General features: G+C 39.4%; 1 protein-coding gene across 2 annotated transcripts in view; it reads right to left on the bottom strand.

Annotated features, from left to right (window-relative positions):
* The window catches only part of TMEM245 (transmembrane protein 245), a 94809-nt gene that overhangs the window by 17535 nt on the left and 53980 nt on the right, over nucleotides 1–23294 (bottom strand). For both annotated transcript variants that reach the window (XM_058302572.2, XM_058302573.1), the window contains 3 exons: nucleotides 21857–21988; nucleotides 11149–11271; nucleotides 10862–11007 (listed from right to left, as the gene is read on the bottom strand). In XM_058302572.2, coding sequence (XP_058158555.1) covers nucleotides 10862–11007; nucleotides 11149–11271; nucleotides 21857–21988 — 401 coding nt within the window. The remainder of the gene's footprint in view (nucleotides 1–10861; nucleotides 11008–11148; nucleotides 11272–21856; nucleotides 21989–23294) is intronic.

The following is a 23294-nucleotide window of genomic DNA, read 5'->3' as shown; positions in this document are numbered from 1 at the left end:
CAATACTACTGAAAGGAAGGGAGTTGTTCTATAGGAAATATAAAGGGCTTACAGTAACTGAGTGTGTGTGTGTGGGGGGGGAGGACAAAAAAAAGAGAAAAAGATAGAGCTGTAGGTTTTGAACCTGAAGGGTCGCAAAGAATGGCAGTGTCCCAAAGTCATGGAGAAGTCCAGGATGAGAGGGGACACGGAAGAAAAGGGAGTAAATTTAGTTTGAACTGTGGGAAGCCAAAAAGGATGAAAATACCCTGGAGATAGTTGGAAATAAAAAACAAGGCTTAACAGAGAACTGTGGACAAGAGATTCGTGAAGCAACAGAATAGATGAATCCTGGGAAAGGATAAGATATCCTAAGGAGCAAGCCTAGAGAAGTGGGGCAATGCGCGGCACTCTCTTAAGGGACCAAAGCACAAAGATATGCTAGCCAGAAAGATAATGAAATCATTTCTCTAGCGGAGGAGAATCACTAGAGTGTAGTGATCTCAGAGACCAAGGGAAAATGAAGCTCTGAGAAGGAGAGACTAATAATATCAAATGCCACAGAGCGATAAGTGAGGAAAAAAGGCTAAGAAAAGCAAAGTACTAAATCAAACTAGAACTGGGAGAGTCAGTGAGAAAACATTTAGATGTGGTATTGTCATTAATCTTATACTATATTTAAGTTTCTAAAGGCAAAACAAAAACCAAAAATAAAATTGACATTAAAGGTACAAAAGACCACAGCTGAATCACCTGAGGGCCTTTGACTGGACATCAGTGAGGCAGGACCCAGGTTGGGTCTCCGCCCTCTTGCCATGGTCTTATATAAACTGAGAACTGGAAGCAGAAACAGAGGAAGACAGCTGCCATTTGACCCTGCCAAGGGAGAGAGGCCATCAGAACAGCAGATGGGCCACCTTCCAGCCTTGCCCCAGGGCAGACTCTGGGATCTACCAGCAGCAGACCTCTGATGGGACAGCATCTCTGACCATGCTTTGATGTGGACATTTTTGCAGCCTCGGAACTGTAAGCTTTTACCCCAAATAAACTCCCAATAAAATCCAACCCATTTCTGGTATTTTGCATTGGCAGCCTTTGCCAAACTAAGATACTTACGATCTGACACATAAGCTTTATAAAACAGCAGAGAAAAATCCCCTAGTGATATATTAGGAAGCAGAAGAATTTTTAAACTCTCTTTATGTAAATTCCCTAGGAATTTTTCCTTCATTTATTTTTTTGCTATAGGCTTCACTGAACTAAATAATTTACAAACAATAAAAGTCACCACTTCTAAGTGTAAGTTGTGACAAATGTGTATAGTTGTATAACTACCACCGCAATCAAGATTTAGAATGTTTCCATTACCCCAGATAGTTCTCTCAGGCCCATTTATAGTCAGCTCCCCCATGAACCCTGGCTCAGGGCAGCCAATGGATATGTTACCTGTCACCACAGTTTTGCCCTTTCCAATTTCAATGAGGGGAATCATATACTGCTTTTGGTGCTTGGCTTCTTCCACCTAGCATAATGCTTTGAGATTTATCGAACTGTTGAGTTTATCAGTAGTTCCTTCTTATTGCTGAGCAGTGTTCCATTGTATGGATTTACCATGATTTATTTACCCATTCACCAACTGATGGGCATTTGGGTTGTTTCTAGTTTGGGGCTATTATGATTAATGCTGTTATGAACATTTCAGTACAAGTCTTTATGTGGACATATGCTTTTACTGCTCTTTGATAAATACCTAGATGCTGAGGTGCCAGTATATAAGGTGTCTGTTTAACTTTATAAGAAACACTAACAATTGTTTTGATTCCTCAATTCAGAGAAAATTTACAGACCTTGGATATATCTAGAAATCATTGCATGCTTCATCACTTCTTCAAGGGGTAAGGCTAAACTTCACACTTATGATGTTTAGTGGGTGGATCCCAACAGTAAGAGCAATTCAGTTCCTGGGAAGCTAAGTGGTAACAAATCTAAAGTCCCTAGTAGCTGACCCAGCACACAGTAGGTGTTCAATAAACAGCAGCTATTACTGGTGCTTTTGGTGTTAGAATTTTGGGGATCAGTATACTTGACCAATGTTCAAAGGACATTGATGACGATGATGAAGACTCTAGAAATTAGTACCTCAAAGTAAGGTAAAGAAAAACTAGTATTTCTTGACCCATGTGGTAGTATCAATAATGGCCCCAAAATGTCTTTACCTTCCAAAATAATCTCCAAAACCTATGAATATGTTACCTTATGCAGCAAAGGGACTTTGCAGATATGATTAAGTTAAGGATTTTAAGATGGGGACTTTTCCCTGAATTATTCAAAAGAGCCTAATGTAATCACAAAGGTCCTTATAAGAGGGCAGTAATTATGGAATTATTAATAGATAGGGGTAATGGTTATACGAACTGTGGCTATACTAAAAACCACTAAATTGTAAACATTAAAATGCTTAAGATGGTAAATTTTATGTGACTTTTACTCAATAAAATAATTTTTTTTAAAGGAAGTGGCAAGAAGGTCAGAGTTAGAAAAGGAGTTGTAAGGTGAGAAGCAGAGATCAGAGTCTGAAGATGTTGCACTGCTGGCCTTGAAGACAGAAGAAGGGGCCATGAGCCAAAAATGCAGGTAGCCTCTAGAAGCTGGAAAAGGGAAGGAAACTGAGTTTTCCCTGAAGCCTCCAGAACAAATACATTCTTCCCAATACCCTGATTTTAGGATTTCTGACTTCCCAAACTGCAAGCTAAATACACATGCTGTTTTAAGCCACTAAGTTTGTTGTAACTTGTTATAGCAGCAAAAGAAAACTAATACAATCCACTAGTGTCCAGCACTGTGTTATATACTTTACACATGCTATTTCACTGATTCACTGTTGGGTCCCCTCATCCATTTAGGAAAGACTCCTCGTAAATCAAGTAATTCCTTTAAACTGAGAGTGCAGCATGGTGGGCTGTGGGGGTGGGGCTCAAAATGAGGGCCTGAGTTATTCCACATTAACAGGCAGGAAAACACCTCTGGAAACTACTGAATCTGCATACTCTTGGGTACTAACTCCTATTCCAGGCACTCAACTCACTGAAAGCCAAAACGTTGGATGGATCTATGTTCATTGGTATCCAGATTTCATTATATCATTACTAAAATATTCTTATGGAAATGAAACAGGTTACTTGAGGATCTGCAGTGCCAAGACACCCCCAACAGAAGCCTGGACACCTGCATTATAACCTACTTCTGGTCCTGACCCAGGCCTCGATTAGATACTATCCTAGCTGACCACTTCCCAAAGGTGCTCAGGGCCCAGGACAGCCATCATGGGACAAACTAGCCTTCTAATCATTCTACTTGAGTGAAGTGTTCTAGAAAATTAAAGTAGAGCATAAGGGCTGGGGACAACACAGGCACAATGCGAGATGGGACAAACCGTATAGTGGGCCAAGAGTCAAGCCTCGGCTGCACTATATAAGAGCTCATGAGTACCACCCTGGCACCCAACCCCTTCAGTGAGCTGAGTGCCAGGGCTAGGAGTCAGGATACCAGAGTGATCTACACACAGACCTAACGATTTCCAGAGGGGTGTTCCTGCCTTTTAACCTGGAATAACTCAGGCCCTCATTCTCAACTTATTTTTAAACTTCATTTTGTGCATTTAATGATTGAAAATATAAACATTAATTTAAAAATAGAAAGAAAATACAGTCGAATAAAAACATTTCTCAATTTTTATTTTTATGTTTTTGTTTAAAACAAACTACACCTCCAGTTTAACAGATGTACTTGATTTCTGACCAGAGGTCTCTTTTCTAGATGGACAAGGGGACCTAAGAGGGAAACAATGAGAGACCGTGCACGAAGCATGTAACACAATGACTGACACATAGTAGACACTCAGCAAATACTAGGGTAGAGAATGGACTGAAAGAAGGGTTGAGACAGGGGATGGAGGGCAGTAGTTAAGAGATACAAAAACAGTGGGAACTAAAGCAAGTTGGCAGTGAGGAAATAAATTAAGAAGGCAGTGAATGAATGAGAAATGTAAAGGTAGGAGAACTAAGAGGATATGGATTCAGTAGAAAAAAATAATGAAATGGGAGCTGCGAGACCTGACATATTCCAGCTCTGTCACTAACTGCTTTGGAATTCTAGTTCTATCACTTACTGGTGGCATGAAATTATAAGACTTCTCTGGACCTCAATTTTCTTGATTGTACAATAGGGATAATAGCATTCTCCTTATTGTGCTATTCTGAAGATTAATTAAGAAGTAAAATGCTGAGCACAGTGCCCGATGCATAGTAAATACTAGATTACCTCTTGGTGCTGTTATGCAAATGTACCATTATTGGTGCAGTAAGGCTAAAAATAACGCATAAAGCACTTTGCACATCACAGTTTTTGGAACAGTCCAGGTTTTGGAAGTATATGCACCTTTTCCTTTTGCTGAAGAAGTATAGGGCATGGCAGTGTTGAGAATGCAAGTACCATACCAGGAAGTTTTGGCTTAATTATTTTACATTGTAAGGTACTGATCAGGTTACACGAGCAATAATCCAAAATATTGAGCATACAATACATAATCACTTTTCCCTCAGGTTGTTTGGAATCTAATGTTTAGAGATTAGTAAGAATATTTTCCTCTCATAATCAAATAAAACTTTATCTGACATAAGTAACAGCATGTACAATACCGTATGAATGGGTTACCAAAAATCATTAATCAATACAAGAATACCCCTTATGATTATACAATGATTATCATTCCTCATTTCATTCACTCCCTGATATTGACCTATTAATCAACACTCTTTGGACACTCAAGTTTAGTGAACATTTCTGTCTCGCTATCAAGGAAAGACATGATAAACTTCATGAGTCTCTTTCAAATATCACGATAGACTTGCTCTATGTGAATCCTTGGTGCCTGCTTGCATTCCATATGCTCAGGCATCTACTGTAGACATTTACAGGACACCTGTATCAAGTTCACCAGTCTATTATTTCTGGAATACAAAGTTGCCCTTCACCCTCTCCCCTTAACCCCTCTATTCTGAATAATATTTGCCTTCGCTGTTTTCTGGAGTTCTCTTTTCAGTGATTCCTCAAAGATTATTGATAATTGTTCTCTAACTACATCTCTAAGCTCTCTCAGCACTTAGTAATTGAGAAGAAAAAAATTCAGAAGACCGTGGAGGCACTTTTCCTTTTCTCTCCTGGTAGCTCAGTCCAGCAGGCTTGGCGGGCTTGATTTAGCTCAATGGAAGAGCCTGAAACCAGCCTGAAACCAATGGCTGAGCTGGAGGCTCCCCCTTTCTAACAAGACCACTTCCTCCCTCAGACTTCCCACTATTACACCGTCTACAGCTTTTTCCCCGTCCCACACAACCTGCAGACTGCTCTGGGGCAGCGGCCCTCTCTACTGGAAGGCTGGTCAGTGTGTAGCCAATCCAGCCCCGCCGCGCCTTTGGGATAAAACTTCCATGGGTCATGCACAGTTTTTTCCCTGCTTCTGTTTTCCCCTAATAAAACCTACTGTATATTTATAATAAGTGGCACAAAAAGCATGTGTGTCCATGCTTCATTTGCACAATGGTAGATACAACTTCCCTGATTTTGAATGATTGGTTAGGATTTTAATTCTTCTTAACCAGCACTTTGTCTTCATTCTTTCTGAAGTCTCAGATTAAACTTACTTTTTCACAAATTTCTTAATACTTCACTAAAGCTATCATTCCTCTCTCGTTTCTGACCAACGGGATTGCTCTCTAACTTGTCCAAACTGAAAGAAGACTAACCTCTCAGCTTTTGACCAGGTGGCCTGCTTCTAATGGAACAGGATTTGAAGCAAGAAGTGGGGTAGGGACAATGATACACCAAAGCAGAGGAGTTCTATGTGCCAGACAGCAGAGAAGATGATCATGACTAAGGAAGAAGAAGGGAAACAAAGAAAAGGAGGAGCAAAGAGTTCAAAATCAAATTCTGCCTAGTCCACACATTGTCTTCCACTGGGTTCTGCCCTCCTTTCTTTCTAAAGGTCAAGAGGAAGGCGATCATTCCCTCAGGAAAGGATAACCACTACCGACCTCATAAGTATCCTTATCTCACCGCAAAACAGTGTGCCTCAAGTGGAAGGCAAGGTAGTGGGGAGGGCCACGTCAGCCTCAAGAAACACAGCATATAAAACTGCTAAGTGGGAGAATATATTGCTCTCCTCCCCCGATCTGCTACCTAATCCCTCACGAAAGTCACAGCTCCTTCTCTTTTCTAGTTCATCTGCCCCAGAGACCCAGCTCCACAGGAAAATGTACACAAAGCTGGGGAATACTGGGTGTCCAAAGTGAGGGGAAGGGTTGTGTTGTGCCTACAGACCAAGAGAGCTGCCAAGGAGATGAGGAGGAAAGCCTTCCATCCCCGCTGGAAATCATCATGGCTCACAGAAGCATACAACAATGGTATCGCATTAGATCATCTGGAGACCCAGGCAGTAACGATTTTAATTCTATATTTTTATATTATTAATACATGGTTTGGGGTCCTTGACAATGCTTACTGATCACGAATGTTTATTCTAATGCTAACAAAAAATAAATTAACCTATCTTATTATCTTAAAAAAGGGGATTGTTTCAATATTTTAGGCAAATAGTATACATTCATATCTCAAAACCAGTTCTGTTATAGGCCTATTAAAATGAATTCAGCAATTTTTAAAACATCACAATGAGAAACAAAATACAAAAGTTTTTTAAAAAGGTCATGTTCCTTATGAACTTAAAAAAAAAAACAAAGAATTTAGGCATATTAGACATATCTTTAATCAGGTAGGTTTAAAAGGCATTATATCCACTGATTTATTATTTAAGATCTATAGTTAATTTAATTTCCCAAATATACATAAGATTCTGACTCATTTCCAGTGTTAGAAGAATATCTGTCTAAATAAATGAAAATACATTTTCTTACAGCTTAAACTCTTCTTTACACAGTTTAATTTAAACATTGTTCGGAACTTTATGACCATGAAAATATCTTCCCAATAACTAGCTCAAAGTCAAAAATGGAAATACTGATTTATTAAATGATCAACACTGAATTTTTTTTTTTAACCAAAATACTTTTAATTCTCCAAAACTGGGGGATGGAGGAAAGAAGAACGTTCACTTTCCAAATGAAAATCTCACATACACAAATTCTCCTATCTAGTTTACCAGTGGGACTCCCACCCACCAGCACTGAAAGCTGTGATCCCAGCAAGCAAGAGCTATACCCGTGTGCATGCACTCATGTGAAAATATCACACACACTAAATTGCACTGAGGCCGTGACAACATGCAACTTAGTAATGTGCAATATCTCCACCAGAGCAAGCAGAATGGAGCATCGGGGAAGAAGGGCGTGATGCATACATTCAGGAAACAACATGCTGCTAAGGGGAGGAAAATGGTTTGGGGATAAAGGATGCATGCCACTAACTCAAATATTCACAAACTGAAAACTCAATCACAAATGTATTCAAAATTTAAAAGAATAGTCATTCAGAAAAGAGGATAATAAGGTTCAAATATTCAATGAAATAGTGATTATAAAATAGCTACATATTTCAAAAAGCAAACCTTGAAGAACAAAAACACTTTCAATAACTGGTCATGCATTTAACCCCCCAATTCGATTCCCCTTTTAACCTATTAATGAATCATATAAAATGAGTTTAATGATTTTCCACTTAACTGCAACAATGATGACTGATAACCAATGTTTATAAAATCTGATTATCACTGAAAATTTACAGATTAAATTGCATTTTGAAATATTACAATAATATTTTCATAATCATTTGTACATTTCCTCTTAAAAATTTTCCCCATGAACAAACATATTTCTTCTTGAAGACAATCTTCAGAATGAAAACTTTGACAAGAACTCTCAGAAATAGAACTCACTGCTATCTTATACATGAGAAGGCTCTTCAGAGGAATCTGTGTAAAACCTGTATATTTTTATTGAAGTCTTGAATTTGACCCAGTAAGAACAGACCTACATGACTTGGGCAACTAAAAATCATATTGAGTTACAATCTTTAATTTATATAATTTGATATACCTATGGTTAGAAGAATTGCCTAGACCATAGCAAGTTCTCTTATCAGACTCAAGAATAAGTATCGATTTTGAGAACCATTAAGATTACAGTTCTGATACTGAGGGTTGTTAAAGTTTTTTATGCACTAAAATTAAGCTGATAACAAAACGAGCTGTTTCTGTCCCAGTTTACTTTGGAACTGAGAAAACTGGCTACTGTTAAATAAATAATTAGGATGTGGAATCCCAAGTAGATAAGGTAAATCTAATTTGTAAAAAGACATATTTTCCCTTATATCTCTGTATCTCAAATTCCCTCCTAAGCTTCAGACCTGAATTTCCAGCTGATAGCCTCAAGTGTCCCTCTGAATGGTCCTAATAGTACTCCAAATTTAGCTCATGATCTTCTCCCCAACCAGCTGCTCCCAGAAGAAGGCATCATAGTATCACAGAAAGGGATATCAGCTGGACTGAGCTAGCAAGGGGGTACCATATTGGGTAGGGAAAAAAGCTGACTCAGTGGCAGACATTTATAAAAAGGATGGTCAAAAGGTAGTTTATTCTAAGAACACTGAATAGGAGAAAATTCTAAAACTGTGATTTGAAAATAAACAAGCATTTGTGGGAGAGATATGGTTCAAGCAACTAAGCTCCTGCCTACCATATAGGAGGTACAGGGTTCAATTTCCAGGGCCTCCTGGTGAAAGGCAAGCTGGCCCGCGTGGCGAGCAAGCCTGAGCATACAGCTGGCCTGAGTGGAATGCTGGCCCGCACAGGAGAGCTGGTCCATGCAGGAGTGCTGGCCAGCGCAGGTAATGCTTGCCCACACAGGAGTGCTGGCCCGCGCAGCAAGATGATGTAACAACAACAACAAAAAAAGACAAAGAGAGACAATAAGAGATGCAGCAGACCAGGGAGCTGAGGTGGCACAAGAGATTGAGTGCCTCTCTCCCATTCTAGAAGGTCCCAGGATCGGTTCCCAGTGCCGCCTAAAAAAGAAGAGAAGCAGACACAGAAGAACACGAAGAGCAGAGAGCGAGCACAAAACAACTGGGGGGGGGGTGGGGAGAGGAAGGCGATAAATAAAATAAATCTCTAAAAAAAAAATAATTTGTGAGAGTAAGAGTGTGTGCCAATATAGGTAACCTTAGGAAAAGGACGCATCATCTTTTTCAAAGTTCTTTATGGACAGGGTAGATATTTTTTGGTAAGGCTTGGCGTAAGTCACACCACTAGAGTATTCCTGTCAGCCTCTTATATGGTTAGCTCAACCGCTTTATCCTACTGCAAAGGTAAAAGGATAGTTATCCTTTTTAGAAGTGTATTTGCATAAACTTTTTTGAGTCAGAAAGATATCATTTAGACAGAAGTTGATCTAGTCCTGGAATTTTTATCATTTCATTTATGCAATAAGGATGACAGTCTAGGCTCATATAGGCTTAGAAGGGACACTAAATCAGTAAGACAATGTCCCTGAAGACAGCTTCACCCTAAAAGCTGTTACTTTAGATGATACACTCCCAAAACCTGAAATCCTGACGTGGATGGCCTCCATATGGATACCCCAGTGCACCACAGGGGTTAAAAGCATTTATTTTTCTGATCCCATTTGATATCTCATCAAGGAAGCAAGATATTGCTGAAAACTTTACTTAGGCCTTACTAGTAGGAAAAAAAGAGGAAACCTACAAAAATTTCCAGAGGCAACATATTTCAGGAACATGCACCTTACTTGAACTTAACTGATTTTTTCAGAGATCAAAGTGGCACCCTACCTTGCTATTACATGAACACAGTGAAAAAAGATGTCAATGAGGCTGTTATAGGATTATCGGGTCAAATGAAGATTTCTGTGGAAGATCAGTTCCAAGCAATGGCATTTTATTAAAGTATGAGGGAATGGAAATGCCAGTCAGAGGTTCACTACTCAAGAGACACTTAGAATAACTGCCGAATAACTTATTAGGAAAAGGAGCTCTAGTGAGTAACTTGAGAATTTAATTTGAGTAGCAATGTGAGTAAACACATAGTAGAGTTAAGAACAATGAGGGATAGGGGTTGGGGGAAGAGTTGAGAGATGCCCAGATTGGAAAAGGCTTCTCCTTATCAGAAATGATGAAAGGGAAAAGAAAAAGAGGAAGAGGGAACCAGGAGCCAGAGACCTGGAAAGTGCTTATAGGTGGTAAAACTGAAGAAGAATCTCCCTCAAAAACCAAGCCTTCAGTCCATGATCCCAGAAGGTATGATGGAAGTTTCTGGCCAAAAGCTACAAAACACACAGAGCCTATGACTTGAGAATAACCAGAGCCTTTGAATTTCCAGTATCCTACTTACCGCCTAGAGAGGGCACAGCCTGGCTAGAGAGAGAGAGGAAGAGGAGGAAACAGAAAGGCTACCTGCTCTCCTCGCTGGAAAATGCTAAAATTCCTGAGACCAGGAAGAGGATTATAAAAGGAGGTGAAGGAGTGTGTGGTGGAAAACAAGGGGTCTCCTGAGCTAATGATGAGAAGACAGAAGCTAAAACAAAAGTCTGCTAATGGCAGGGTAATGGGGACAGGCCATTAAATCTCTGTAAATCAAAGGCTGGAGATTAAGATATTGAAACTGTTCGGAGTTTTTTTCCTATTAACATTTGCACTGTTCATACTATCCTCTCAAGGGGAGATAAAGATCTTAAAAATACCAGTGTCCTCCACTTGTTTAGCAATGAATCTTACTAGGATGCTCAAGACACAGAAGGAGCTTCTCTTGGAAAAGAGTTTCTGAAGGAAATCAGGATAGCATAAATCTCTGTCCTACCTGATAGCTTCTTCCACAGACTGGCCAATAATATTAGAAGAAGGACCTGGCTGAGATAGTGGTGTCAGGCTTATCACCCATTTCACTGGCTTGTAGTATTCATCACTGGAACTTAACAGATAAAATAGTGTGGTCAGGAAAATTATCTGCAAAACAAAGGACAGCATCTCCTAAAAAATCACATTTGGGGACTACAGGAAGGTAAGACATCCAGAAAAGCAAATGGAACCAAGAACATGCTTTACTGTTGAAGGAAACGTGAGGTCCCTGTAACTGTATGTACATACCAGAGAGAGCACGAAATTGAGAAGGGCAGTCCCACTGTAGAAGAGAATGGTCAGGAGCGTAGTGACGGTGGTAAAAAGCAGGCTCACGTTCCGGCTCATAACAATCCACAGAGACTCTAAGATCTGAAAAGGAAGGAGAGCTGGCTATGAAAACTGATCCTCACAAGAAAGTTTCCACAGCTACCTAGTGTGCTTGTAATACAGTGGCTTAGTAACCTGGAAAGAAGGATGAAAACTGAACATTGCTTAAAAATTTTTATTTTTTAAAAAATTGAAAACATTGAATGTTCAATAGTAAGGAAAACAATTGCACAAACTGGTGAATTCACTCAAAATAATATTAAGCAGCCATTAAAAATATTATAACACAGAAAAGTATTTATGATATAATGTTACATTTAAAAAGCAGATTGTGAACTTTTTATACACAATATAACTGTAAAAAGTGGTATGTGTAAAAAGAAAGACCTATAGGAAAATATGAGAGAACACAGCCTTAGGTTTTATAAAGCTTATAGAGTTCAACATTCATGCCATGAAATTCAAACATCTGTCTTATTAGCTGTCCCCACCTGTTCCCCCAAACTATCCCCAACTTAGTCTTCTTTAAATACAAATACAAAAGTATCCTTTCCAATGCTTAATTAAAATCACAACAAAAGTAATGAACAGACATGGCCAACGGCAGATTTCAACAGATAGAACTCGTTCTGGAAGTAAACAATAAACCTGAAATTAAGATCTACTGGGGTCCATTGTTCCATCACCTGCAAATTCACTAGGACCAGATATTAAGATGAAGGGCATTAATACATACTAAATATTACTAAAGAAAGATAGACAATATTACAGTACACCTACATGTTTACATTGTCTGTCTCTTCATGAACTTAACCCTAAGATAATGTCTAATTGAGTTTTCCCAAGTGAACTGTTTTTTTTCATTAATGAAAAACATGGAAGCAAAATAATCAGAAAACATCTTTCATTATAGTTTTCAAATTGTTTCCATAAACTTCCTGTGGCAGTTTGATATTATTTATGAATTTCAAAAAAAGATATTATGTTGTAAACTGGTCTCTTTTTCTGGGCATGATACCCTTTGACTGATTTAAATTCAAAGGCTTTGCTTGATTACATCAAGATTAGGGCTTCAATTCAGCCCATCATTATGGCTTACAGGGTTGAGTCCCCAACCCAAACCTTAGGTGGGTCATATACATGGACACTCAATCAAGAAGACAGAAGAAGGCACACATGGGAACAGAGAGCATTCCATAGATGACAGAGAACTTTGTCAGCTTTGATCCTGCAGCCCAGGAAGAGGAGCCATTCACCTGATAGTTTGCAGCTGACAAGAACAGAGCAGCTGAACCCTATGTCAGCCAACAGCTGAGATACACAAAAGTAGCTGGGCCCACGGAACTTTCAGAGGAAAGAGAAGGCTGAACCTTCGCAGACATCACCTGCAATCTTGCTTCAACATGTGGCAACAGATTTTGGTGAGGAAGTACCTCTTATGGTAACTTGAGTTGGACTCTTCAGGGCTTTGTAACTGTAAGCTTTTACCCCAAATAAATATCCTTTATAAAAGCCAACAGATTTCTGGTATTTTCCATCAGCACCTCCTTTGGCTGACCAGTACACCTCCCAGTAACACTGTGAGGAAAGCAATGCAGATGATATCATTTTTACTTTAAAGATACAAATTGAGGCACAGAGACTTTTTTAAAACTTCAGCCAATGACACAGAACTATTAAGTGGAACTACAGCCAGGAACAGAATTCATAAAGTCTGGTTTTTATTTTGGTGTCCTTTCCAAAACAGCACTTCTGGTTCTTGTCATATGTTCAAGTTATACCATCTGTTCTATGAAGGGCCTATCCATTCCTTTCCTACCTCAAATGTATCATTCACAACAGGGTATTTTGTTGCCCTCGGCATTTTTTGCAAACCTCAGGTCAGTCTTCACAAGGGAACATTTAGCAGGCTGGTTCCATTTACAAAAACTCCTTACATAAAATCTTGAAAAAGCTGCACAATGCCTACAAAAATATGCATAATTGACTGACTGAACTTGTGGGATAAGGATTAAATGAACAATGCAACTGATTCCCAGAAACAAGCCAACAATGCCTTCACTTGTGATTGTGATGAGCATTCTTTTGAGGCTTCAGACATTTGGGGATTTTCATCAAAAAATTTTTTTTACATAGTTTCTGGTTCACAATGATAGAAAATCCTCTGGGATAATGCTTAAGAAATGAACTATTTTAATTATAACCCAGTAGCCTCCAAAAACAATCAAGTAACCTGTATTATGTACCCAAGGGGACCAGCTGGGGAAGACAGAGGAAAGGATGTTTTTAGCATGTTAACTGAATCCTATAGGTAAAGTTAAGTTTTCATTTGTAAGCCATACATATAAAGACATATTGTGGGAAACGGACTTGGCCCAGTGGTTAGGGTGCCCGTCTACCACATGGGAGGTCCGCGGTTCAAACCCCGGGCCTCCTTGACCTGTGTGGAGCTGGCCCACGCACAGTGCTGATGCGCTCAAGGAGTGCCCTGCCACACAGGGGTGCCCCTGCGTAGGGGAGCCCCACGCGCAAAGAGTGCGCCCCATAAGGAGAGCCGCCCAGTGCAAAAAAAATAAAGAAAGTGCAGCCTGCCTAAGAATGGCACCACCTACACGGAGAGCTGACACAACAAGATGACAAGGAAACACAGTTTTCTGTGCCGCTGACAACAGAAGTGGATGAAGACGATGCAGCAGAGACACAGAGAACAGACAACCTTGGGGTGGGGTGCGGAATGAGAGAGAAATAAATAAATCTTCAAAAAAACAAAAAAAACAAAAAAAAACACAAAGACATATTGTATGATATCACTGATATGAAATAGAGTAAGCAAATACAGAGACACAGAAAGTAGATTACAGGTTACCAAGGGCTGGGGATGGGAGTGGGGGTACTGAGGAATTATTGCTCAATAGGTGAAGAGCTCTTGCCTGGGGTGATGAAAAGTTTTGGTGATGGCTACACATTACTGGATTGTATACATTAAAGTGAATAAACTGAACAGACTGCCAAGGGTCATCAGACATTTGAAGATAGACTCTAGTTTTAGAAAGAACAAAACAAACTTCAAAGAAACTCAGAGCATATGGAGATGTTTTAAAAATGTTATTATAAATATTCTCAGAAAAATAAAGGTTCACAAAATAAGAAAGAGCCATTGAATAGGAGAAACATGGTAAAAATACAAAATTCAAATCAAGGTTTGAAAAGAGATGAAAAATAGGTAAAATGTTGTTGTTTTTTTAAACCAATCAATTTTATTGGTACATATTAACAAAGCATACAATTCATCCAAAGTGCATAATCAATGGTATGTGGTATAATCACATAGTTGTACATTCATCACTTCAATCATTATTTTATTTCAATAATAATAAAAAACAAGAAAATTCTTCACCTCTCAATCTATGCTTCCCCTGCTGTACATAGCTATTTCTGGCTATTCTTGCACAATTATTTATATTTATTCAGCAGTTTTATTGAGATATAGTCACATACCATACAATCCAAAGTGTATAATTAATAGCTTTTAGTATAATCACAATGTTATGCATTCACCACAAAAAATTTAAGAACCATTTCATTACTCCAAAGAGAAAAACTTCACACCCCTTAGCAGGCCTTCCCAGACCTACATGTAATCAATAATCTAATCTCATCTTTATAAATTCATTTATATTTACATTTTATATAAATGGAATCATACAATATGTTATACAATATATTTAGTTCACAGTAATGCAATCACTTTGTGTCAGGCTTGCTTCACTCAACATAATGTTCTCCAGGTTCATTCATGTTGTCATATGGGTCATGACTTCATTTCTTCTTACAGCTGTATAATATTCCATCCTGTGACTACACCACAGTTTATCCATTCATTGGTCAATGGACACCTGGGCTGTTTTCAACTTCTGGCAATCGTGAATAACACTGCTGTGAACATCGGTGTACAGATGTCTGTTTGTGCCACTGCTCTCAGTTCTTCTGGGTATATACCCAGTAGTGGTATTACAAGGTCACATGCCAAATCTATATTCAAGTTCCCTAGGAATTGCCAAACGGTCCCTCACAGTGGCTGTACCATTCTACATTCCCACCAACAGTGAGTAAATATTCCTCTCTCTTCATATCTCCAACACTTGAAGTTCGCTGTCTTTTTAACAGTGGCCATTCTGATAGGCATGAAGTGATATCTCCTTGTAGTTTTGATTTACATTTCCCTACTTATTGGTGATGTTGAACATTTTTTTATGTTTTGTTTTTTTTTTTTACCATTTATATTTCTTCTTTGGACAAATGTCTAATCAAGTCTTTTGCCTATTTTTAAATCAGGTCGTTTACCTTTTATTGTTAAATTGCAGCATCTCTTCATATATCATGGATATTAAACCCTTATTAAATATGTAATTTCCAAATATTTTCTCCCATTGAGTCAACTGCCTTTTTACCCTTCTGACAAAGTCCTGTGAGGTGGGAAACTTTAATTTTTAGGAGGTCCCATTTGTCAATTTTTTTCTTGTTGCACATGCTTTAGGTGTTTCAGTTCAAGAAACCACCACCTACACAAAGTCTTTAAGATGTTTCTGTACATTTTCTTTTAGTAGTTTTATGGTCCTGGTTTTTATGTTTAGGTCTTTGTTCCATTTTGAATTGATTCTTGTATAGGGAATCTTCTTGTATAGGGGGTCCTCCTTCATTCTTTTGGTTATAAATATTCAGTTCTCCTAGCACCATTTGCTGAAGAGACTGTTTTGTCCCCATTAACATGGACTTGGTAGTTTGTCAAAAACCAGTGGGTCAGAGGTGAGGGTTTATTTCCAGGCTCTAAAATCTATTCCACTGATCAATGTGTCATCTTTATGCCAGTTCTATGCTGTTTTGACCACTGAAGCTTTGTAATACGTTTCAAGGTCAGGCAATGAAATTCCTCCCACGTCGCTCTTCTTTTTTAGAATGCTTTTGGCTATTAGAGTGTGCTTTCCCTTCCCAAATTAATTTGGTAATTGCCTTTTCAATTTCTGTAAAGGAGGCTGTTGGAATTTTGATTGGTACTGCATTGAACCTATAAATCAGTTTGGGTAGGATTGTCATCTTCACAATATTTAGTCTTCCAATCAATGAACACAGAAAATATTTCAGTTTGTTTAGGTCTTTACTGATTTCTTTAGCATTGTTTTATAGTTTTCTGCATATAGGTCCTGTACTTCTTTGGTTAAATTGATTCCTAGGTATTTGAGTCTTTTTGTTTCTCTTATAAATGGAATTTTACCAATTTCCTCCTCAGATTGTTCAGTACTAGTGTACAAAAACATTACTGATTTTTGCTTATTGATCTTGTATCCTGCCACTTTGCTGGACTCATTTATTAGCTCAAGTAAGTTTCGTGCAGACATTTCAGAATTTTCTAAATATAGGATCATGTTAGGTAAGATGTTTTAAAACTTAAGGAATCCACATCAGAGGTTCAACATCTGATTAAAAATCATTCCAGAGGGAAGCGTACTTGGCCCAATGGATAGGGCGTCCGCCTACCACATGGGAGGTCCACGGTTCAAACCCCGGGCCTCCTTGACCCGTGTGGAGCTGGCCCACGTGCAGTGCTGATGTGCACAAGGAATGCCCTGCCACACAAGGGTGTCCCACCACGTAGGGGAGCCCCATCCACAAGGAGCGTGCCCCGTAAGGAGAGCCGCCCAGAGTGAAAGAAAGTGCAGCCTGCCCAAGAATGGTGCCGCACACACAGAGAGCTGACACAACAAGATTATGCAACAAAAAGAAAAACAGATTCCTGGGTGCCGCTGATACGGACAGAAGCGGTCACAGAACACACAGCAAATGGACAGAGAGAGCAGACACAACCGGGGGCGGGGGGGGGGGGAGGGGAGAGAAATAAATAAATAAATCTTTAAAAAATTCACTCCAGAAATGTAGAATAGAAAAGTGATTCTCAAAGTATGGCCCATGGACAACTAGAGTCCCTAAGATCCTTTCCTGGGGTCTGTAAGGTCAAAACTATTTTCACAGTAATACTCAAATGTTTGCCTTTCTCACTGTGCAGACATTTGCACTGTGGGTACAAACACAAGCAGAGCAGGGGTATGTGCTCAAATTTTCTGGCACCTGAGCACAAATCAAGACAGTGGCACCCAAATGTAGTAATATTCATTGTAATCTTCACAACAGACACAGGGCCAGTTTCATTCAAGAATGCTCTTTATGGGGAAACGGACTTGGCCCAGCGGTTAGTGCGTCCGTCTACCACATGGGAGGTCCGCGGTTCAAACCTCGGGCCTCCATGACCCATGTGGAGCTGGCCCATGAGCAGTGCTGATGCGTGCAAGGAGTGCCCTGCCACGCAGGGGCGTCCCCCTTGTAGGGGAGCCCCACGTTCAAGGAGTGCGCCCCGTAAGGAGAGCTGCCCAGTGCGAAAGAAAGTGCAGACTGCCCAGGAATGGTGCCGCACACACGGAGAGCTGACACTAAGGTGACGCAACAAAGAGAGACACAGATTCCCATGCCGCTGACAACAGAAGCGGACAAAGAACACGCAGCAAATAGACACAGAGAACAGACAACTGGGGCTGGGGGCGGGGAGGGGGAGGGGAGAGAAATAAATAAAGTAAAAAAAAAAAAAAGAATGCTCTTTATGAAAGAAAGCTAATAATTTTATTAACTATCAGTATCAACCCTGAGTACCCTTCTTTTTTAATATTCAGTATGAAAAATGAGAAGTAAGCAAAAAGCATGTCTGCTGGTCACTCAAGTACAATGGCTACCTGGAAAAGCTCTCAAGTGACTGAGCTGGGAGCTGAACTAGTCTGGTTTCTTAGAACACCATTTATACATAAAAAACAACTATCAAAAAAAACAACTGCCAGACTTGGTGTCTGGCAGACATTTTCTCAGAAATGAAAAAGTATAACACGTGATAGTATTTTTTGCCAATGATAAAAGTTGAGCTTTCAAGGAAAAAAAAATTAGAATTTTGGAAAAATGTTATCAGTCACTGTGACCTTGACAGCTTCTTAATAATTAAAACTTTTTTTCTGAAAAAATAGGTGATGTTAAAGAATGTGTTTTTTAAAATACTGTATAACAGAATATGCCAATATTTGGAAGATGTACAGATACCAGTGCACCAATATTTCAACAACCAATACATTTTACAACAGAAATGTAAGGGCAAAAGATCCATTCTTAGTGAAGTCAAACCAGTGGACCTTACTGTAACAATATAAAAAGTTTGTTGATATGGTTTCAAATTCCATCCTATTAATCTTTAAGAGAGATCATTTGTTGAGATTTGGTGTAGTATTGAAGAAGAACAGTTACAATTATCTAAGAAAAGCTGTTATAATTCTCCTTCCTTTTCCAACTACGTATCTGTAAGAGGTTGGATTTTCTTCATATACTTCAACCAAAACAGCATATTACAGAAGAGTAAACACAGAAGCAGGTATGAGAATCTAGACATTAAACAGATTTGCAAATATTAGTTAAAAAAAGCCACTGTGGGAAGCGGCTGTGGCTCAATCAGTTGGGCTCCTGTCTACCATATGAGAGGCCCTGAGTTCGCATCCCGGGATCTCCTTGTGAAGGCAGGCTCACAAACATGCCGAGGAGAGCTGCCGGCCCACAAGTGCCACAGAGAGCTGACTCAGCAAGGTGACACAACAAAAAAAAGGGAGACAAGTAAAAACACAGTAGAGCGTGCAGCGAATGGACATAATCACTAACTGGAGAAGCAACTAGAAAGAGACCTCGAATAAAAGGGTCAACTCAGACCAGCAGAATGTCTCAGCCTATATGTGGGATCAAGCATTAAAAGGGGGAAATGGCAAAGACAAATGAGTTGGTATAGCTAGGAGTCTTCCAAAAGAGTCGGGAGGTCATCAGAGGGGCGGCATTTATGCACACCTCAGCAGGATCCCAGAAAAAGCCAAAATAGATACAATCCTAGGTACTGGTTCTTCTGAAGGCTACGGAGATCCACAGGGTATATAATCATGCTGGATGGATTTGGAGCTCTGTGCCATAGCAGAAGGCCCTACTTTGGAATTTGTGCTCCTGAGTGTGACAGAACTGGGCTCAGATATGACTTTTCTACACATGCCTCTTCCGTCACTTTTACTGAGCCTGTGGTTGGCTCTAGGAACGGTGCATACTCAGGAGACTTGAATCTCTGGACTGGCCATGTGCCAGCTGGGCCCTGAGCCTCAGCAGAGTGGAGACTCCTACTCTCTGGTTCGTTGGTCTTACCCAGGTCAGCTAACAGGGAGGTGAAGATGGTCAACCACCACACCAGGGAATGAAAAGTACCTACAACTGTAAGCAGAGGCATGGCATTAATCATCCATGTGGAATCTAAGCCCCCTCTTGATCCAGAGGTGGAGGGGACATCACCATCCCAGGGTCCAAAGGATGGAGGAATAAAATATGGACTAGAGTGGACTTACTGATAACGCTACTATAAAATTATTGTGATGAGTAATAGAAGAAATTTTAGCATCCAGGTGGATAAAGTGGCCACAGTAGTTGCTGAGGGCAGGGAGAGGGTAGAAGAGATGTGATGTGGGGGCATTTTTGGGATTTTGAGTTGCCTTAATGATACTGCAGGGTCAGATGCTGGACTTTATATATCCTGCCATAACCCACTGAATGTACTGGGGGACAGTGCAAACTACAGGGTAAACTATTATCTGTGTAGTGCAGCAGTGCCCCAAAATGTGTTCACAGAGTGTGATGAGGGTACCACAATGATGAGGGAGGTTGTAGGTGTGGGCGGAGTGGGGTAGGGGGGGTAGGGGGTATACAGGAACCTCTTATATTTTTTAGTGTAACATTTTTTTTGTGATGTATATATCTTCAAAAAAATACAATTTACAAAAATGATGTGGTGGGGAGTGGGGAGTGTGTTTTATGTTGTTTTTTTAATGTTTTGTAATGTAACATTCCTTATGATCTATTAATTTAAAAAAATTTTAAAAACAAGTTTTAAAAAAATAAAAAATAAAAAAAACACAGTAGAGCACACAGTAAATGGACAAAGAGAACAAAAAAATTACAAGCAAGCCGCAAGGGGAGGAATCAATAAAAAATAATAATACAGACACACAGAAGAACGCACAGCATATGGACACAGCAGACAGCAACCAAGTCGCAAGGGGGGGGCATTTTTTTTAAAAAGCCACTCTTCTAAGTCTTTTTTGTGTGTGTTTTTGCTAAAAAACCATACTCTTCATGTTAACATAACTATTTTAAATTGAATAAATATTTTTTAAAGTTCTTAGTTTTAACTGCAAATACAGTAAATATCCACTGATATAACCCTCGTAAACAAAAACCCACTTAAGTCCTCTAACAAAAAAGACTGAGAATCACTGAAAGAGAGAAAACAGAAGGGAGAAATTATCAAAAACTATATAATATTGGGGAGTGGATGTAGCTCAAGAGGTTAAGCACCTGCTTCCCATGTATGAAGTCCTGGGCTTAATCCCAGGCACCTCCTTTTAAAAAAACAAACAAACAAACAAAAAACTATACAATATTAAAAGTTCTTAGACCTGAAGGACATGAACTTCAAGATTTAACCCCAAGCTGCCATGGCTCTATTAGATGACTAGGAGGCGGGGCAAGAGAGTGCATGTTTTGGCGAGGAGAGGACGTGGAAGGGGGATTGTCAACAAAACCCTAGGGAGTTAAAAGAAAGTTGTGGAAGTTTTTTCAACAAATGACATCTTTATCTTCATCTTCCATATTAGGAAGCCAAAAGATAATGTCTAAAATTGCAAAAACAAGAAAAAGCAAATTAAACATTATTTCAGAATTTCAGAGGTAAATACTCAAAGAAAGCTAAAGGAATTGCCAGCTATTTCTCGAGAATGAGACTGAAGTGAGGAAGGGAAAAGTAGGCCATTGCTATTTTTTTATTAAAAAAATTTAAAGCACTGGTTATGTATTACTTTGATAAAAATTAAATTTTAAAAAGTCTAGCATTGGTGCAAACCTCGATTTCTGTGAAACTGATGAAAGTGACGAGTTTATTCATAAGAAAATTCTTCTCATCTCTATGACAAGCTGCATGCTGAGACCTCACACAAAGTACAATAAGAGATTATGAAGAGCAGTAGTTAATAGTTAACAATGCTGCAGGCTGTAACTTGCTACCTTCTATCCTTTTGTTAAAGACAGAGGTAGACAGATACATGGTGGGACAGAACGTGGGAAGATAATAAACTAAGCCTTTAAAAATGCAGTCTTTCTCAAATGTCGCTGGAACCATCTTTCTACCTGCCAAGGGCTTTGCCCACCAGGAAGGCAGCTCCTCTGCAGTACTCGCCCCAGGGCCTCAGTACCCAACCAGGAGCCCATAGCATTCTTCACACGTTTCAGGATGCAGCACCTCTGTTATTCCTCAACCCCAGAAGAGGCACCAGAGGGGCTGCATTTGACGACCATGGTCTTCAGACATTTTTCTAGTGCATTCTCAAAATCTGGAGTTCTCAAAATTGTTAATGTTATGGCATTAAAAACAGGGTAAATAAAAGCCTTAAGGGTGTAAAAAAAAACTGGAAATGAGTGTTCTGTTTTTATTTTTAAGTCTGGTTTAACTATAAATACTTACTGAGAGAAATGTCTCAATGTTCTCGTGAACGAAGGAAGCAATATCCTGCCAGTCCAGAATGTCCCCCAGCCAGCTATTCTGACGACTTATATGCATTTTGTGTCCTTTGTGCCTTCCAGAGTGTGTCACATTCTATGGAATAAAACAGTCCTAACATGACATTTCGATCTTAACCAATGAATAAAAACTATAAATATCCTATCTCATTTTAGGTCCACTTATGCATCTTAGCAAGTAGTCAAGGTAAAAAAACTTTGCATTATTTGAAGAAATCAACCAAGAACTCCATTTCAAGTCCTGAAAATACAATATTGCTCAGTTTAAATCCTAGGTGCCATGTCTGAGCTCAGCTCAAACGCTTCCCTCCTAAATTTGTGAACATAGTTTATTCCTCCAGGTATACAACAGTATACTAACAGAGCATTTACTTTCATCACTTTTTTTCCTTTTGGTTTCCCATTTCTGATTATTTCCTCATTGCTCTTATTCTTCTTGCATACCAGATAAAGAAAGGAGAAGAAAAATATATGCAAAAGAATCAGTAACAAGACAAATAATCTTTGAGTTAAAGTGGCAGGACAGAGTGGTAACTAAAACTGGAAGAGATATGACTTAATGAAGGAACTGCTGAGGTTAAATTGCAGAAACAGGTAAATTCTTAACATATTTACATGTATCTCCTCTTCTACTATTGCGAATGGGATAGCGATATTAATATCCATTATGCAATGCAGAAAGACATTAGGTCCCAGTGAAAGAGATAAAGAAAGCAATACACCTGGTTCTTATAAGGCACTGACCTCCCACTACCACAAAATGAAGCTCAAAAGGGATGAGGGATAGTTTGTTTGTAAGCAGAAACTCCAGTTAGCAGAGGAGGTAGATAACAATCTCGAACTTTCTGGTGCTTCAGAGATTCCTCGATTCATTTTAACTCTCAGTCTGGGAAACTTATACAACCGGCACTATTTCTGCAACTCATCCCAGGACAAGAGTGCACAATCCCAAACTGATCATGAAGCAACAAACTCAAATTCAAAATCCAGCTCTCCTTCCCTTGGTTCAAACCAGTGAAAAGCAGCCCCCAACTCTGCCCCACTCTCAATCTGATCCCCCTCAGGGAGTCTTCACATAGCTCCTGGTGGCCCAGAGGGCTTGCCAAACACAGTGTGTAACACAGCTTGACAGAGCCAGTTGCTTTCATACTTAGTGAAAAATGATATTGTCCATCAGATTCTGAAATACAACTTCACAAGCACAAGCAGCATACAAGGTTGACTCTAAAAATTTCTAAACTCTTGGATCTCTTTTCACTTTCTCATAGAGAAAAGTTCTTAATGTCTATAGCTGTACTGTCCAAAGACTATCTAGTATAGCAGCCACATGCGGCAACTGAGAACTTGAATACGGCCAGTACAAAAACTGAGATGGGCTATTA

Source organism: Dasypus novemcinctus, chromosome 8 (genome assembly GCF_030445035.2).
Source record: "Dasypus novemcinctus isolate mDasNov1 chromosome 8, mDasNov1.1.hap2, whole genome shotgun sequence".
Taxonomy (NCBI): domain Eukaryota; kingdom Metazoa; phylum Chordata; class Mammalia; order Cingulata; family Dasypodidae; genus Dasypus; species Dasypus novemcinctus.
Note: the sequence above shows the minus strand (reverse complement) of the source record. Positions and strands in the feature narration are given on the sequence as shown.